Source organism: Scyliorhinus torazame, chromosome 6 (genome assembly GCF_047496885.1).
Source record: "Scyliorhinus torazame isolate Kashiwa2021f chromosome 6, sScyTor2.1, whole genome shotgun sequence".
In the NCBI taxonomy this organism is placed as follows: Eukaryota; Metazoa; Chordata; class Chondrichthyes; order Carcharhiniformes; family Scyliorhinidae; genus Scyliorhinus; species Scyliorhinus torazame.
The window spans coordinates 114,839,779-114,859,490 of NC_092712.1; the positions used below are offsets into that span (position 1 = coordinate 114,839,779).

The window sequence follows — 19,712 nt, forward strand, 5'->3', positions numbered from 1 at the left end:
GTGACTCCCTCATTTATTTTCAAAAACAAATCTTTGGACACGGCACGCTTCCCAATCATGAACCAGTGCTAATTTACCATCCAAATGTTCCAGGATGTAAATAGCAGATGGCGGGCAACCTAAAGGTTCCCTAAACAAACAACTTTTTGAAATGAAAAATGTCAAAATGAGGTGCGTATGGGCCGCGACGGGTAAGATTTGGATGGAGCCCCCAGGTAGGACGGCTACCAATGCCGTATCTCCCCTACCCGAGCGTAGTTGACCAGCGGGGGGGTTCCCAGGCAGGACGGGTCTCACGCCGTTTCTCCACTGCCTGAGCAACCGACAAGAACGGGCAAAAATGTAGTCATCGTGGTGGGGCTGCCGTAATGGTTCTATCCTTCGAACCAGAAGGGCAGTTACGATCAGGCGTCTGATACCCGAACAAGTATCAACTGAAAAGCTAGTTCCTCTGAACAAGCGTGTGGTCTCTTGACCAGTCTCTGCAGATAAGCTAGTTCCGCTGAACAAGCGTCTGGCAATGGTGGGTCTCTGACGGCAAGTGCTCGGGGGTTTCGGCCGAATGGGCGTGTGGCTGTGAGAAAAATTCTCCTGTCGGAGATACAACATTTAACAAACTTACAAACCAACATAAAACATTCTGCAGGTTCCATCAGAATACGGGACATCGTAAATCACATTTGGGCTGGCGTGTAATTAGCATATGGAGGGAGTGCAGCATGACCGAAGAAGATAGGAAGGAGGAGTGAAACAAAAATGAAGTGGCCTTGCTGAGGTAACGCTGCCATGAGAAGTGGTGGGTAAGCGCTCCCAGTTTGCATGGGGCAGCTGGGACCTTGTAGCTGCTGTGGTGATGTTCTCTTTCATATCTGGGGGCTAGTCTAGCTGGTGGGGGTCTCCTGCAATCTCGGGCGAAGTTTCCTGGCTGCCCACAGTTGTAACATGACCCCTGGGGCACATAAGGTGGAGCAGGCTCCCTGGTGCATTGTTCCCTTGGGTATGGTTCCCTGGGTGGGGGGCCGGGGCTGTTGGTGTCTTCGCTGGTTCGGGGGGCATTTGTGGGCTGATTCCGTTGCAGTTTCAGGGGGGCTTGACATTCTCGTGCGTAATGTCCTAATTGTCCGCAATTATCACATTCCAGTGGTTTCTAGGGGGGGCTGTTGCTTCCTTCGTTTACCCATGCGGGGTTCTGGTGCGTTTTAACTGGATGCATGTCTGCCTGCTCTTCCTCGGGTTCCCTAACTGCGGGTTTGTCTGCTTCTGCCTGCTGTTCTTCGGGATTTTTAACTGTGGGTTTGCTTTGTACAGACTGCTCCCAGGCGCGGGACAATCTTTTTAAAACCCATTTCTCATTGTGGGCTTCCTCTGAGTGGTCATAATTGGTACAGGCTTTTTGTCCTGCCTCTGTGGCATGGGAGATAAGGGTGCGGGTCCATTTGGCCATACCGTCTTGGGACAAATGAGCGTGTTCTAAATTACCGAAAACTGCTGTGAAATGAATCCACAGGAGTCCAGCAAATGCTGTGGGGTGTTCTGTCTTTTCCTGCCTGCACTTATTGAGGCCATCTACGGGGTCACCCCAGTTATACCCAATCGCATCCAGGATCTCGGTATGCATTTCTGCAAGGGTGCCTCCTCCTACATTCTGTGGGTCGGGAAGAGCTGCTGCTACTGACGGATCTAAACTTAAAACTGTGAGCTTTACCTGCTCTCTCTCATCCAGGCCGTACATGTTCGCCTGATGTCTAACTGTGGCAAAGAAATGGTGGGGGTCTGAGTCGGGGAGGAACGGTGTGATCCTCTCGCACGCGTCCCGTAATTGGGTCACTGTTAAGGGGGTGGAATATAGATATTCCGCACTGTCTGATGTGGCTGTGCGGTGGGTGGTTACAGGGTTCATTGGAGCCTGAACTATCTGCTGTGTGGGGGGTTGGGGTGCTTTTCACTTTTGGGGCTTTCCCTGCGCACATGTTCCCTGAACATATCTCTGCGCTGTTTCGTGTAACTCTTCCCAATCAGGGCCGTCTTCCTGGTCTAACTTTTCCCCAAAGGTTTCCTGGAAACCCTTTTGAACAGAAAGCAGTGATTGCAGCTCTGCAATCTGCTTCCGGCACTTTGCGTGATCTATGGTGCTCGGTCTTTGTTCTGTGGTGGCAGCGTGGAGTGCTCTTAATGCTGCTTTTAGATCGCTACACTGTCTCTGTAACGCTTCTACCTGTTTTTCTGTCTCTTACGTGTCCTGATAAGCCTTTTCATATTGCGACTGGAAACTGCTTAAATGCGCCAGACAAGACTGGTGAGCCCATTTGGCATCAGCCACCTCTTCATATTTTGCTGCCAGTTTCCTCCTTAATTCCATAGTCTCTTTTTCAACTTCGCTTACATCGACTTTACTCATCCGATTTTTGCCCTCAACTTCTTTGCGGAGCGTCTTGACGACCTCCTCTGTGCCTCGCAATTGTGCCAAACAGGACACGATTGCCATCGGCTTGCGAGCTTTTCCCAAGCTCTTTTTATGGATCTCGCTCAGGTTCTCCCACCAAGTATGCCCTATACTTCCGGGACCTGATTCCTCATTATCGCAGAAATCATCCTTTGCCCTTGAGATATTTCCGGATTTCCTCCTCCCAAATGGGACACTGTCCCACTCTACTGCTGCTGGTCGCTGTGACCGCAAATTCTTCAGGGTTCATGAGGCGCTGCATTGCCTGCATGGCCATCTTTCCTATCCGACTGCTTCTTCTAAATTTGGAACAGGGGGCTAAGGCGGTGTTGTAAATGCGGGTACGGCTTTCGCTACTTTCTGAAAATACAGACTTCCGACAATTTTGACGCCACAAAAATCTATCAGTTTTACCTTATAGCCCTGTTAGTTATGCATGCATACACACACTTCCGAATTATGAGTATTGACCAGAACCGCTTGAACACTTGTGGTTTTCTGTTTCCAATTGGGTTTCTAATTCAAATTTCTTGGGTTCTCCCGGAGTGGTTTTCCACTTCTAGATCGGGTCCCGTCAGGATGTCGCCAAAATGTTGCTCTTTTTAGCCTTCGTTTAATTGCTCTTGTTCTATCACCTTTGCTCTTGAGTCGCCAGGTATCTTTCTGATACCGCCACGTGGTTCAAGTCCAAGTAATGATCAGTAATCCAACACACCGCTTAGTAAGAGTTAAATCAACGCACATTTATTATATCCAGCAATCCATACTTCTACATTAATTCTACTTCTAAGCTACTTCCTACAACTAACAGGCCAATACTTAACTTTGGGAATGGCCCACCAGGTCAGGGAAACGAATGGCCTTTCGTATGGGTTCTGAGCCTGCGGGATTCAAAGCTGGTACAGGTCGATAGTCAGGAGTACCTATCTCGTAGCGAGCGTTGGAGTAAGACTTACTGTTTCTTGCAGCTGTTGAAGAGGGTCAGCAGAAGGGTCTCAAAGGGAGAGGAGAAGAAGGGAAGAAGGGTCGATTTGAACTTGGCCCCTATTCTTATAGTCCCCAGGGGCTTCCCGCCTCTCGGGGCGGACCTTGTACCTGGTTCCAAGTGATTGGACTTGGTCCCAATCACTTGGTTCGATATTCTCCAATGCTGGAGCGACTCCTTGATCGAGGGGTGGTCATTCACCTCTCTTTGTGTAAGCTCCTGCTGGCGCCGAAAAGTCTGGGTCGGCTTTTGTGTGTAGCATATTGTTCCCAGGATTGCTACTTACTATGCAGACGGCTGTTGTGTTGTTGTGTTGATGGCTGCAGGTATCGATTCGGTCTGGCTTCCCCAAAGGCGAATACACAGTTTTACCTGCAGCTGTCTGTTTGAGTCCTGTTGGCTGATTTTCCCATCAGTCTCTTCCGTTCGCCATTTTAAATCGGGGTTTGGCCATTCTCATCGGGAGTTAGCCATTTTACATGGCTACACAGGTGGCAAGTGCAGACTGTCCAAATCCCAAAGGGAACTTGTAACAAGCCATCACACAAGTTACAATTTGTATTTTGAGAAAATCAGGAAAAAGAATTTAAAACCACCTGTGTAGATTAAAAAAATTGAATTTAAAGATTTTTTAAAAAGGAAAAAAGATAAAACTTGAAGACACCAGATTACAGAATCATAGAATTGTTTTGTGCAGAATGAGGCCATTTGGCCCACCATGCCTGCACTTGCTCTCCAAAAGAGCATTATGGCTTAGAGCCAAACCCCTGCCTTTTTCACATACCCCTGAATGCCTCAAATGAGCTTGCCCTGCCTCCACTACACTGCCAGGTAGTGCATTCTAGATCCATAACCACTTATTGTGTGAAAAATAAATTCTTGCATCACATTTGCTTCATTTGCCAATCACCTTTATTCTGTGCCCTCTGGTTCCTTTTATGAGGGGAAACAGTTTCTCCCGATCTACTCTGTTTAGCCCATCATAATTTTGAGCACCTCTATCAAATCTCCCCTCAGCTTCTTATCTCCAAGGAGAACAGTCCTAATCTCTCCACTCTAATCTCATAACTGAAGTTTCTCATTTCTGGAACAATTCTTGTAAACCTCTTCTGCATTCCAGTGCATTCACATCCTTCTGTGTGGCACGCAGAACAGTACACAATATTCCAGCTGAGGTCAAACTAGCATTTACGCAATTAACAGTACTTCCACAATAGTAATAATAAATAATAACAATCTTTATTGTCACAAGTAGGCTTACATTAACACTACAATTAAGTTAATCTGAAAAGCAATTCTGGTGACGGCCATGGAGGAGTAGGTCGCACATTTGATAGCTCCCGTCTGTGACGGAACTTTGGACCTTTTCCCCCGTTTTTTTCCGGATTTTATGGGATAAATCGGTGAAGAGTGAGACAGCAAGGAGAAATCCCCCTCCGGTGTATGGAGAATTGGACCAGAAGTGGCCGTGTGAGAAAACATAGTCCTATAAGGAAGACGCGAGCAAAGCTGGTAATGCGGAAAAGCATGGCGGAGAAGCAGGGCCTCAGGGAGATGGCACAGTGGTCGACGGAGCAGCTGGTGAAGTTTTTCGGAGATTGCTTCGCCAAGCTGAAGAAGGACACGCTGGACCCGATTAAGGCTTTGATTGATCAAGTTGTGCAGAATCAAGAGACCCACGGGAGAGCGATCCAGGAGGTGGAGAAAAAGGTGTCCGAGCACGAGGAGTACGTAACTGTGTTGGAGACCGAGATGGCGATGATGAACGACCGCCAGAAAAGAATGCAGGAGAAGCTGGAGGACCTGAGAACAGGTCCAGGAGGCAGAATCTTAGAATTGTCAGCCTCCCTGAAGGCAGTGAGGGATCGGATGCGAGGACTTGTGTGACGGACATGCTGGGGAAGTTGATGGGGGCTGAGATGTTCCCTCGGCCCCTGGAAGTGAATAGAGCGCACCGAGCCCTCGGGGGGAAAAGCCCCGAGTGAACGAGCCGCCGAGGGCCATGGTGGTACGCTTTCACTGTTTCCTGGACAAGGAACATGTTCTGCGGTGGGCCAAGAAGGAACGGAGCAGCAAATGGGAGAACTGTGAACTGTGCATTTATCAGGACCTGGGTGCGGATCTGGCCAAGAGGCAAACTGGGTTTAATCGGGCAAAAACGGCCCTCTTTAAAAAGGGGGTGAAGTTTGGGATGCTGTACCCAGCCCATTTGTAGGTCACACATGAGGAACGGGACTTCTACTTTGAAACATCTGACGAAGTATGAACTTTTTAAAAGAAAAGAGGCTGGAGGCGAATTAAAAGACATTGAAGCCTTGGAGAAGTACTGTGGCGGCGATTTGTTGTGCCGGATTGTATAAATGTAAGTAGTGCTATGTGTAATAAGGGGCTGTATGAATGGCTAAAGGTAACTTTGTCTTGCAGGGAGCTGGTTAGAGGGGGGATGGGCTTTGGGTTTTATTTACCAGGAGCTCTCGGAGGTGAAATGAAAATTGCGGTGGAGGAGCTTAAGGCCAAGTGGGAGGACGGGCTAGGAGGAGATAGAGAGGCGGGTCTATAGGCGGATGCCCTAAGCAGGGTTAATACCTCCTCAACATGTGCCAGGCTCAGCCTGATACAATTTAACGTAGTCCACCGGGCACACATGACAGCGGCTAGGATGAGCAGGTTTTTCGGGGTAGAAGATAGGTGTGTGAGGTGCACGGGAAGCCCAGCAAATCATGTCCACATGTTTTGGGCATGCCCGGAGCTTAGAAGGTTTTGGCAGGGTTTTGCTAAGGCAATGTCCACGGTGCTAAAAACACTGGTGGTGCCGAGTCTGGAGGTAGCGATCTTGGAGTGTCGGAAGAGCCGGGAGTTATGGGGGCGAAAGAGGCTGACGTCTTGCCTTTGCCTCCCTGGTAGCCCGGAGGCGGAGAGACTCAAAGCGCCCGAGTGTAGAGACCTGGGTTAGTGACATGGCTGGGTTTCTCAGTCTCGAGAAAATAAAGTTTGCCTTAAGAGGGTCTTTACGCAAAGAGTAGTGAGGCCGTGGAATGCCCTACCTGCTACAGTAGTGAACTCGCCAACATTGAGGGCATTTAAAAGTTTATTGGATAAACATATGGATGATAATGGCATAGTGTAGGTTAGATGGCTTTTGTTTCGGTGCAACATCGTGGGCCGAAGGGCCTGTACTGTGCTGTATTGTTCTATGTTCTATGTTCTATGGTCGGGTTCACCCGGAGGTGGCAGCCGTTCGACTTCCTCAGGGAAAATTAAAGTGTCAGCAGATGCAGTATTCCAAGGAGGGGGGTGGGCCGGATTGTTGTTGTATGGTTGAGGTGTGTGAAGATTGAGATGGTGGGGGAAATTTATTATACCATGTTGATGTAATTGTCTATGTTATTTTTATTAAAATTTTCAAATACCTTAATAAAAATATTATTTTTTAAATGTAACTCTTAAAAGCCCCTAGTTGCCACATACCAGTGCCTGCCCTGTTACACAAAGACGAATTCGGAATGTCCAAATTGCCAAACGGCATGTCTTTTGGGACTTGTGGGAGGAAACCCACATTGTGTACCTTGTGTTGCCCTATTATGTATTTCTTTTATTTTATTTCATTTTCATGTTCTTAATGATCTGTTGAGCTGCTCGCAGAAAAATACTTTTCACTGTACCTCGGTACAGGTGACTATAAACAAAACCCAATCCAAATCCAAGCCGTAGCACCCGGAGGAAACCCACGCAGACACGGAGAACGTGCGTACTCGGCACAGACAATGACCCAAGCTGGGAATCGAACCTGGGACCATGGTGCTGTGAAGCAACAATGCTAGCAACTGTGCTACCGTGCAGCCCAGTTACCAAAGGTTTTCTGCTTAATTAGCTCAGAGCTGGACATAGGCAACAATCCATGTAGATTTTAATGACTAAAAAATTTAGTAATTTTGCCACAAATCTATGTTGCTATAGGGGAAGTCTTACACAGGCTTTTCTCTCATTCAATGCTGGGAAGCCAAAGCTTGCCTCAAAACCATGCAGACACGCACCTTTTTCTGAGGATAGCATCAACTGCTTCACAGGTTTGTTTCCAGCACACACTGCTAACAATACCCTCCAAAACAGACTCCCGTTTTTCTCCAGGTGTATTTGTCCTCTTTCGTCTTAACTCTATTGTTTTGCATTCCTTCAGAAGTTCCTTTTCACAAATTTACAGATCTTTCATTTTATTTTATGGTTACTACTTTTGAGTAAAAGTAAACTTACTACGTTCCTTCATCCATTTACAATCTATGCTCACTGTACATATTCCTTTTGAAATACAGTAGTTAACTTAAAGTCACTTCCCTTATCTTCCGAATGTAAATTTCTATTTATGCAGTCCAGCGGTACTTCATCTTAGCTCTGTTCATCTCCAATTTAAACTACTTGCTTTCACACCTAACCCCAATTTGATATTCTGAACCTTGTATTCTACTGTCTTCAGTATGATTGTGTTAAATAACACCCATACCCACACACTAGCCTGTTTGACAGTACTACCGTGATGGTGGGGCATTTCATAAAATTAGGACTGATGGGTATCTGTCATTCCACGTATCAGCAACCTGAGCCCCTCGATTGGATTAATGCTTGTAATTCACTCCCGTGTATGTTATTCTATACATAACCACCCCACTCCCCTAAATCCTGCAATTAGATTCCAGCCTGCGACTCGCTTGTGGGTAATTCTATATATAACCCTAAATCTCATGATTAGTTTTGAGCCTGTAACCCACTCCCAATCTGAGGGGTTTGTGGACCTTGATGCATAGAATAATAGATAACTGGGAATGAGTTACTGACTGGAATCTACTTGGATTCGGGGAGCTTCTCTGTGGGTTAACAGATGCTGGGAGTGAGTTACAGGCTAGAAACTAAGAAAGGTTTGGGTGGTTTGTGCAGAGATACCTTAGTGGGGAGGAAGATTTTTGAGACGTTTATTGATGGATTATTGGAGATTTAGTATTCTAGTAAGGGGATTTAGTGGAGTAACAGTTCTATTGTGAGGGGCTTTTCGGGGGGGGGCGGGGGGGGGGGGGGTTAGTTGTGTGGTGGGGGCCTTTTTATAGCCAATATAGGGGCTTACTAGGTGACTGGATGTTGAGGTGTGTGTTTTCCTGGAGTGGTGAGGAAATTTAATTTAATTTAACTTAATTTGCCGAGGTGGGTCTTTATTGAGGGAGTTGGTGGCTTGTCTGGGTTTTGCCTGCAGGCTCCAGAAGTGGGAGGCTGACTAGCATGAAAGGGGTTAGGGAATGGCACACCTGGAGGACAAGATCACATCTCCATCTGTGGCAATCTAGGCCCTGCCTGTCGTTGCCTTTTAACACAAACAACAACAAAATCATGATTTTCTTTTTAATTTTAGTGTACCCAATTAATTTATTCCAATTAAGGGCCAATTTAGCATGATCAATCCACCTACACTGCACATCTTTTTAGGTTGTGGGGGCGAAACCCACGCAAACATGGGAGAATGTGCAAACTCCACACGGACAGTGACCCAGAGCCGGGATCGAACCTGGGACCTCGGCACCATGAGGCAGCAATGCTAACCACTGCGCCACCGTGCTGCCCACAAAATCATGATTTAATGGATAAATTAGTAAATCCAACTGAAAATCTGGTGTGGGATCCATTAGGCAGTTAATATTTTGTTTAAATGAACACCTTTCAGCAACTCAAGCAACAGCTAAACCCCAGACATGTAGGCTTCCGTCTTTCCTCCGGATACTAGCTCACAAAGTGGCACAGTGTTTAGCACTGCTGCCTCGCAGCGCCAGGAACCCAGGTTCAATTTTGGCCTTGAGTGACTGTGTGGAGTTTGCACACCTCCCTCTGCCTGCGCAAATTTGCTCTGGTTGCCTCCTACAGTCCAAAGATGTGCAGGTTAGATGGATTGGCCGTGATAAATTGTCCCTTAGTGTCCAGGGATGTGTGGGTTATGTGGGGTTACAGGGATAGGATGAAGAAGTGGGCCTATTTAGGGTGCTCTTTGAGGGTTGGTACAGACCCGATGGGCAGAATGGCCTCCTTCAGCACTGTAGGGATTCTATGAAAAGTACCGAAGCCTATGAAGTCACGGAGGCGTGTACAATTGCTAGGCTAGTCTGCACCTCCTAAATCCATCGAAACAATTGTTTTCTGGGTGTCAATCATGTTCCATAGATGGAAAGATGCAGCTACCAAGGACCCTGGATTGAGGGTGGGATAATTGGTAGGCTGTAACTAATGTAGTACCACAAGGATTTACAATCTATATTAAAAACTTAAATTATGGCACTGAATCTTAATGTATCCAAATTTGCCGATGAAACGAAGTTAGGTGGGAAGTAAACGATGAGGAAAACACTGAAGGATATAGACACATTGATTGAGTGGGCAAGAATCTGGCAGATGGTAGGAAAATTAAGAAAGCAGAATAATTGTTGAATAGGGAGAGACTGGGAAATGTTTCACAAAGTTAGCATGGAGGTCCACAGCAAGCATTTTGAAAGACAAATGATTAGCTTTTGTAAAAAAAAAAAGGATCGAAGAATAAGAGTAATGTCTTGCTACAGGGCATTGGTGAAGCCAGGTTGCCTGGGGTGTATTGTGTGCAGTTTTGATTTCCTTACTTAAGAAAGAGTGCAACTAAGGTTCACTGGACAGGTTCCTGGGATCAGGGGATTGGCTGTGAGGATGGATTAATCCTTAGTGTTTAAAAGAATGAGAGGTGATCTAATTGCAAGATAGAAAATACTTCAGAGGCTTGACAGGGTAGGCACTGAAAAAATGTTACACCTGGCTGGGGAATCTAGAATACAGGTCACAGTCGCAAAGGAAGGGATCTGCCATTTAGGATTGAGATGTGAAATTTATTCACTCGAGGATTATGCATCTTTGAAATTCTCTACCCCAGAGAGCTGTGGCTGCTCAGTCATTGGGTATATTCAGGTCAGAGGCCACAAGACTATTGGGTACTGTATGTGAGGATAGTGGAGTTTAAGTGGAAGATATTATTTAATGGTGAGCTGGTTCAAAGGGCCAATGGACCTACTCTTTCTATTTTCTTATTTTGAAATTAGATAGAAGTTAACATGTGAGAATCGAGATTTTATCCTGGCTCAGTTTTGTTGAATTTGTACATTTTTGTTTTTTACTTGGTTTTTTTACCGTTACTTGATATGATACCTTATTTTTCAGTGTGGCATTTGCTTGTGCAACATTTCTGTATTTGAAGATCCTGTGGATGTGCCTTGTGGTCATGAATTTTGCCGAGGATGCTGGGAAGGGTGAGTATCATTTTACAATCTGGATTATTGGAGGCTGGAGAATTTCCATTGGTAGAGGTGGTCGGTTTTAATTTAGTTTTTGTTGACATTTCATCACTCCTCCGCCACAAGTCATCCCTTTATTAGCTTCTTTCTAAAAATTGTGCCTCTAGGGCTGCCAATATATATATTTTTTAATATTTTTATTGGAGTTTCAAGTAACAGTTACGGAATAAAAAAGAAAAGAGTTGGATTTCTCACTGAGAGTATTATACAACGACCAAAAAGAAAACTACGTACATCAGAACAACCAGCCTTGAACCTGGTTTCAATAAGATTAGGGAGGGTGGTAAAAGAGGTGGGGGGGTGGCATTATTAATTAGAGATAGTATAACAGCTGCAGAAAGGCAGTTCGAGGAGTATCAGCCTACTGAGGTAGTATGGGTTGAAGTCAGAAATAGGAAAGGAGCAGTCACCTTGTTAGGAGTTTTCTATAGGCCCCCCAATAGTAGCAGAGATGTGGAGGAACAGATTGGGAAACAGATTTTGGAAAGGTGCAGAAGTCATAGGGTAGTAGTCATGGGCGACTTTAACTTCCCAAATATTGAGTGGAAACTCTTTAGATCAAATAGTTTGGATGGGGTGGTGTTTGTGCAGTGTGTCCAGGAAGCTTTTCTAAAGCAGTATGTAGATTGTCCGACCAGAGGAGGGGCAATATTGGATTTAGTACTGGGTAATGAGCCAGGGCAAGTGATAGATTTGTTAGTGGGGGAGCATTTTGGAGATAGTGACCACAATTCTGTGACTTTCACTTTAGTAATGGAGAGGGATAGGTACGTGCAACAGGGCAAGGTTTACAATTGGGGGAAGGGTAAATACGATGTTGTCAGACAAGAATTGAAGTGCATAAGTTGGGAACATAGGCTGGCAGGGAAGGACACAAGTGAAATGTGGAACTTGTTCAAGGAACAGGTGCTACGTGTCCTTGATATGTATGTCCCTGTCAGGCAGGGAAGAGATGGTCGAGTGAGGGAACCATGGTTGACGAGAGGTTGAATGTCTTGTTAAGAGGAAAAAGGTGACTTATGTAAGGCTGAGGAAACAAGGTTCAGACAGGGCATTGGAGGGATACAAGATAGCCAGGAGGGAACTGAAGAAAGGGATTAGGAGAGCTAAGAGAGGGCATGAACAATCTTTGGCGGGTAGGATCAAGGAAAACCCCAAGGCCTTTTACACATATGTGAGAAATATGAGAATGACTAGAGCGAGGGTAGGTCCGATCAAGGACAGTAGCGGGAGATTGTGTATTGAGTCTGAAGAGATAGGAGAGGTCTTGAACGAGTACTTTTCTTCTGTATTTACAAATGAGAGGGGCGATATTGTTGGAGAGGACAGTGTGAAACAGATTGGTAAGCTCGAGGAAATACTTGTTAGGAAGGAAGATGTGTTGGGCATTTTGAAAAACCTGAGTAACAGAGTTGTTGTCATGGGTGACTTCAACTTCCCTAATATTGACTGGAACCTCCTTACTGCAAATGGTTTGGATGGAGCAGTTTTTGTCAGGTGTGTACAGGAAGGATTCCTGACTCAATATGTAGATAGGTCGACTAGGGGGGAAGCCATATTGGATTTGGTACTTGGCAACGAACCAGGCCAAGTGTCAGATGTCTCGGTGGGAGAGCATTTCGGTGACAGTGACCACAACTCCTTGACTTTTACCATAGTCATGAAGAGGGATAGGAACAGACAGTATGGGAAGGTATTTAATTGGGGGAGGGGAAATTATACTGCTATTAGACAGGAGCGGAGGAGCATAAAGTGGGAACAGTTGTTCTTTGGGAAATGCACAACAGTAATGTGGGGGGTTTTAAGGAGCACTTGCTGCAAGTGCTAGATAGTTTTGTCCCACTGAGACGAGGAAGGAATGGTAAGGTGAAGGAGCCTTGGATGACAAGAGAAGTGGAGTTCTAGTTAAGAGAAAGAATGAAGCTTACGTAAGGTTGAGGAAGCAAGGATCTGGCACGGCTCTTGAGGGTTACAAGGTAGCCAGGAAGGAACTCAAAAATGGAATTAGGAGAGCTAGAAAGGGGCATGAAAAAGCTCTGGCAGGAAGGATTGGGGAAAACCCCAAGGCGTTCTACACTTATGTGAGAAATAAGAGGATGATCGGAGTCAGAGTAGGGCCGATCAGGGCTGAATACAGGGTTAAAGGCAGGATTCTGGGAAGTGTGGAGGGAACTTGTGCCTCGAGTCTGAGAAGATAGGGGAGACCCTAAATGAATACTTTGCTTCAGTATTCACGAGAGAGAGGGGCCTTGTTGCTCAGGAGAATAGCGTGAACCAGGTTAATGGACTCGAACAGGTTGATATTAAGAAGGAGGATGTGCTGGAAATTTTGAAAAGCATCAGGATAGATAAGTACCCGGGGTCCGACATGGGATATACCCAAGATTACTATGGGATGCAAGGGAGGAGATTGCGCCGTTGGCGATGATCTTTGTGTCCTCGCTCTCCACTGGAGTAATACCGGATGATTGGAGGAAGGGGTATGTTGTTTCCCTGTTAAAGAAAGGGAACAGGGAAGTCCCTGGGAATTACAGACCAGTCAGTCTTGCGTCTGTGGTGAGCAAAATATTGGAAAGGATTCTGAGAAATAGGATTTATGATTATTTAGAAAAACATAGTTTGATTAAAGATAGCATGGCTTTCTGAGGGGCACGTCATGCCTCACAAGCCACATTGAATTCTTTGAGGATATGACGACACACATTGATGCAGGTCGGGCAGTGGATGTGGTGTATATGGATTTCAGTAAGGCATTTGATAAGGTTCCCCATGGTAGGCTCATTCAGAAAGTTCGGGTGCATAGGATACAGGGAAATTTAGCTGTCTGGATACAGAATTGGCTGGCTGAAAGAAGACAGCGAGTGGTAGTGGATGGAAAGTATTCCGCCTGGAGGTCGGTGACCAGTGGTGTCCTGCAGAGATCTGTTCTGGGACCTCTGCTCTTTGGGGTTGTAGATAGTGTTGAGGGCTGTTGCAGGTTACAACAGGACATTGACAGGATGCAGAGCTGGGCTGAGAAGTGGCAGATGGAGTTCAAACTAGATAAATGTGAAGTGATTCATTTTGCAAGGTAGAATTTGAATGCTGAATACAGGGTTAAAGGCAGGATTCTGGGAAGTGTGGAGGAACAGAGGGATCTTGGGGTCCATGTACATAGATCCCTCATAGGGTTGATAGGGTTGTTAAGAAGGTGTATGGTGTGTTGGCTTTCATTAACAGGAGGATTGAGTTTAAGAGCCGCGAGGTTTTGCTGCAGCTTTATAAAACCCTGGGTAGACCACACTTGGAATATTGTGTCCAGTTCTGATCGCCTCATTATAGGAAGGATGTGGATGCTTTGGAGAGGGTGCAGAGGAGATTTACCAGGATGCTGCCTGGACTGGAGGGCATGTCTTCTGAAGAAAGGTTGAGGGAGCTAGGGCTTTTCTCACTGGAGCAAAGAAGGAAGAGAGGTGACTTGATAGAGGTGTACAAGATGATGAGAGGCATGGATAGAGTGGATAGCCAGAGACTTTTCCCCAGGGCGGAAATGGCTGTCACGAGGGGACATAATTTTAAGGTGATTGGAGGAAGGTATAGGGACGATGTCAGAGGTAGGTTCTTTACACAGAGAGTGGTGGGTGCGTGGAATGCACTGCCAACAGAGGTGGTGGAGTCAGAGTCATTAGGGACATTTAAGTGACTCTTGGACAGGCACATGGATAGCAGTAAATTGAAGGGGTGTAGGTTAGGTTGATATTGGATTAGGATAAATGATCGGCACAACATCGTGGGCCGAAGGGCCTGTACTGTGCTGTTCTATGTTCAAATATTATGCAGTGTGTGTGCCCTACAGGTCATCCCACCGTGACCATTAAACAAACCAGAGGGTACAAATTTAACTTCAACAACAATGTTCAATATTGTTAATTTGACCGGAGATATTCCATTAGTTATCTATAAGACTGCAGATGATGACCCTGATTTTGGTGACTGCCTCAGCCTTCATTAACATTTTCTGTACATTGCACAATTTGGACACAATGACAGTAAATTCATATTTGTGTGAATGATTCAATACTTGTAACACAGATAAACTGCAGAAGATATTTTCTATTCTGTAGAAGTAGTAGAAGACTTTCTTCTGCCTGGGTGCATGATATTCAATATAATTTTTTCATACAAGGGTGCCATTAGATTCAATTTGATCCGTAATCTCAGAGTAGAAAGATCAAATAATTCCTGAGCAAGAAAGTTGAATGATTAAACATTATATGTCTTTACTGTCACTGAGAAGTATTAGAGCCCTTGGGTGTCTCATGCGACATAACTTTTAAGAGACCAAAGGACAAAGACTGGATGGTTCACAATTATATCTTGATCAACAAATCTGAATACTCTGCTGATTCCTACAACTCACCAGAACATAGTTTCAATATTTACTATGCAAAACAATTGATCAAGATATTTCAATATCTCTTTTTTTTAAATCATAAAAGCACCAAGGTAGAGTTTGATAATCGGTAAGTAGACAAAGGACAAGATTGAAGTAAATGGAAAAGATTCTTAAGAATCATGTGCAGTGTAAAACAGGTTGTCGATTCACTATCAGCCCATTACGCACTCCTGCCCTGGCAATTTAACCCTACAAAGCCTGCACAGTAACCTTCCATTAGCAACAAATTAAACAGAATCCCAGCCATGATTCCACCCTCTGTTCACAGGATAGGTATGGATGAAAGGACCATCTGATCCAGCTAATCTCATCCATCCAAACGACATAAGAGCATATATATTAGAAGCCAGGAGTAAGCCATTCGGCCCCTTGAGCCTTGTCCATTATTTGGTAACATTGCCTACAGTGTACCAGTGACTACAACTCAAAAAGTACTTAATTGGCTGTAAAGTGTTTCAAGACATCTTGGAAGTTGAAGTCATAGCCGCCAATAGTGGAACGATTAAGTTCAGAATGCACAGATGGCCAGAATCGGAGAACTGCAGATATCTCTCCAGCCCCACAACTCTCGGATAAAGTTACACGGGTAGGAATGGGCGAATCCATGGAGAGATGTGAAAACAAGAGAATTTTATCAAGGCAGTGCTTAACCAGGGCCAGTGTAAATCAATGAGCACAATGTTGATGGGTGAACGGGGCTTAGCATTTATCCAGTGCTACTTCAGTAACACTGCAAAGAGATATCGCCCACACCAATCAGTGAAGTGCTTAATGGAAGCTGCTGCATCCTTAAAGATTTTGTATTTTACTCGTGATTTAAAATAAACTAGATGACAAGGTTTGAGTATGAATTTGAACATGTTAAATATGAGCAACAGAAAATTCATTCTTGATTTCATTAAGTCTTAACATAGAAAGATGTCCCCAAGACATGTCAAGACGTATGGAAAAATTTGATGCTGTACCAAAGATGATGGTTTATTTAGAGTGAATGATTAAAATCTTAATCCATGCGCTTCACTTTGAAGAGCAGATACGGGCAGATCTTTTGACCTGAGGGTCACAGCTTAGTATGAAAACTGTATAATTGACCATCAATGCTCAAGAAAAAAATAAATCATGTTCAAACATGGGCAACACAATTTTATTTTAAAATAAACAGGGTTAAAACAATACTGCAGAACAATGCACTGCCTCCAACATCCTTGCCCTCTATTATCAATATCGTGAGCACTTATAAACAAAAATGTCAAAAGAAAGTAAAACTGAAATTCTAGTTTTTAAGCATCCAAATTTGGCTTTCTCAGACAGCATTGCAGGGGAATTGCTGATGACTGCCAGGCAGTGCAAGAGGTTGAGCAACTCTACTCCAAAAGTTAGCAACGGTTTGCTGCAAAATAGGACTGTCAGCAACTCCTTGCTGAAAACAAGCAAAACTCCATATCATAATAATAATGATTTGTAGTAGACAGAATAACATAGTCAGGAATATCTCCAGCGGATGTGTTGTTTAACAGCAATGCTCACATCTTTCTTCTGCACTGGCGTTTCCTGTCCAAGTCCACTTCGCCCTCCACCGTTCTCCGAATTTAATTTCATTATAAATCTCACTTAGAATAGTAAAAAGTTATTTTCAGACAACAACCACGCTGATGTTGTCTCAAAAATCCCGCCAAATCCCCACTGGCCTTTTGAAGACCCGCCGTTGGATAAGGCCCAGCGGCACAAGCAGAGGTGCAACCAACCACATTGGGGAGAAAGCATTGGCAAATTCTGGGATAGCAAGTGCAGGAAGGAAATCCTGTTTCCTCCTCAGTAGTTATGCTTAGTGCCTCGGCCCCCACTGGAATTGTAGTTTATGTCTGGCTTCCCAATGGGAGAGACTAGAATGGTGGACTATAATTGTCAAGGTGCAAGACACGACAGCTCGAAGGCTGGATGAAAATGTCCCATGGGTCAGATATGGCCTGCAGGCCGCAGTTTGCCCACCCATGTTCTTGAGTGTCATAAAGAAGGAAGTGAAGAGGCAGATAGATTGAGTAAATAACTTCAGAAAGTGGAACTTTATGAGCTGAAGGCAAAAAAATCGGCGATGAGGCAAAACGTTGAGTTCAGAATGGATTGCACTGCAGAATTTCAGGAGTGTCCTCATGCAGTGAGGAAATTGCAGAGAAAGGGAGAGGTGCCATGGAGGTATTTAAAGAAATTTTATGCAGGTGTCCAAAGATGACAGCTTCAGTCCTCCCAATGTTTAACTGGAGTTGAAAATTACCCACGGTTGGATAGGGCAGGCAAACTGACAACATAGTTAAAAGACCTTTGGACTTTGCAACCTTTAGCAGAACTGGGTGTAATAGCATATAAGTAAATTTACAGATGTTACTGCCATGGGCAGCATTTAGTTAAGGGAAAGTACAAGAATGCATCTTTGAGGGACTCCTGAGCTGATGCTGTCAAGAATGGGAAGAGAAGTTATTACGCTAGATATCTTTCGTGGATTTAAGTTTCAATTTTGTTTTGAGTTCTTTCTAAATCTAGAAATTAACAAGAAAGTTCCAATGCTTGAATGTGTTTAAATGCCAGAAGGACACCTCAACATTAATCACAAAACATTTTGGCCCAGATCTTCTGGTCAGCATCGATGCTGCCCATGAAGAGTTCTGCGACCCAACCCGTTGGTGACTTTTCAGTCAGGACTTCCAATTCCAGCTGAAGCATCGGAAAGTCAATACATTCATCCCTGAGGAAGATTGCAGGACAAAAGAAAATCAGACAAAGACGGGATGTGGCCTCTTTTCATGGCAATAGTTGCTGTATTTTTCAGTCCAAATCTTTCAGTAGGTTAGGAGGGTGAAGTGGGGGGGAAGGTGGTGGTACTGGTGACTAGTGTGCTTGGCTCAGGGAAATGATTGGTGTGATGGTGTCGGTTATGGTGCTCTGAGTTAGACCACGTATTAACCAGCATAACATTTCCAGGGTAAATATGCGGATAAGTACTGCATATCTGGCCCAAGCCCCTGACCCAGATCCCAATGTTGGAGATTTTCCACAGAGGTTCCCAGGCAATGTAAGGTTAAACTTCCCAGGCAATTTCAGCGCATGTGTGTGCATTAGAACTTTGGGGAGGTTATGACGCACATCTCCTAACTTAATTTCCATTTCCGATTCAGATCCTGGGATATTTGGGCCTTTGATTTTATCCAAGCTGCAACTGTAGTTTAAGAATGAGGAACTGTCTCTTTGAGTACAAAGCTTCTAGCCTGCGAGATTAATTTAAATCTTCATTGACTGAAATTTTAATTTTTGTTGACCATGCTGGCTAAACATTGCCAGTTACATTTAAGGTAATTGACTGACTGTAAAATTTCTTATGAATGTCATTGACAGTTACTGCAAAGTGTAATTTGAAGGTTTTTAAGTTTAATGCTTTAATTAAAAGTGACCCTTTCCATATGTACGTGCTGAAATAGATTCTTATTTCAAATCAGTTTCAGTACAACACCCATAGAAAGGCTGTCCAACTGTAATGAACAGCTGGTGAAATTTATCACTGATTGCAAAATCTGTGCCATTTATGATTTTGTTGTTTTCAAGTCAAGTGATTAAATGTCAATACCCAGTCCACTTTCCCAGTATTTACAGTAATAGTTCATGCTTTTTGCAGGTTTTTGAATATCAAGATTCAAGAGGGAGAAGCCCACAATATAATCTGTCCCGCCTTTGACTGCTTTCAGCTAGTTCCTGTAGATATCATAGAAAACTTGGTTTCCAGAGAGATGGACAAACGTTACTTGCAGTTTGACATTAAGGTAAGCTTTGGAACCAGTAGCCACATTGAAAATGAACTTCACTACTTAATTTAGTATTCATGCTTTTGGTTACACAGTATGTACATGTTAAAATGTCAGGACATTAACATTGTCCACTTGCCAAGACACTAAATTGGCAGCAAAGGGTTGTTCCGTTTCCAGTTGCAATTACAGGACAAGTAGTCATGGTTATAAAAACTAAAGTGATAGTGAAGCCAAATTCTAGATTAATTCAGGAGTCAGTTGCATCCTGGGTTAATTGGGGGGGGGGGGGGAGGGCGGGGAGGAGAGCGGGGAGAATGAGTGCTAAACACTGCAGGCACCTATGGAAAGATAAGCTAAAGAAATTGCATCCTGTCCGTTCTATCTCTTCCCCTCATCATTTTGTACACCTCAATTAAGTCACTCCTCAGCCTTCTTTATTCCAAGGCATATAACTGCAATCTATCCAATCTCTCCTCGTAGCTACATTTTCATAGCCCTGGCAACATTCTTGTAAACCTTTTCTGCACTCTCTCCAGAGCAATCACATCCTTCCTGTAATGTGGTGATCAGAATTGCACACACTACTCCAGTTGTGGCCTCACCAGTGTTTTATACAATTCCAATATTATATCCTTACTTTTATACTCTACTCTGCCAATGAAGGAGAGCATTCCATATGCTTTCTTTACAATCTTGTAAACATGAACTG

General features: G+C 44.4%; 1 protein-coding gene across 1 annotated transcript in view; it reads left to right on the forward strand.

Annotated features, from left to right (window-relative positions):
* Window positions 1-19,712, forward strand: part of LOC140424965 (ankyrin repeat and IBR domain-containing protein 1-like) — a 120,958-nt gene that overhangs the window by 19,157 nt on the left and 82,089 nt on the right. The window contains exons 5-6 of the mRNA XM_072508699.1: window positions 10,641-10,729; window positions 18,874-19,018. Coding sequence (XP_072364800.1) covers window positions 10,641-10,729; window positions 18,874-19,018 — 234 coding nt within the window. The remainder of the gene's footprint in view (window positions 1-10,640; window positions 10,730-18,873; window positions 19,019-19,712) is intronic.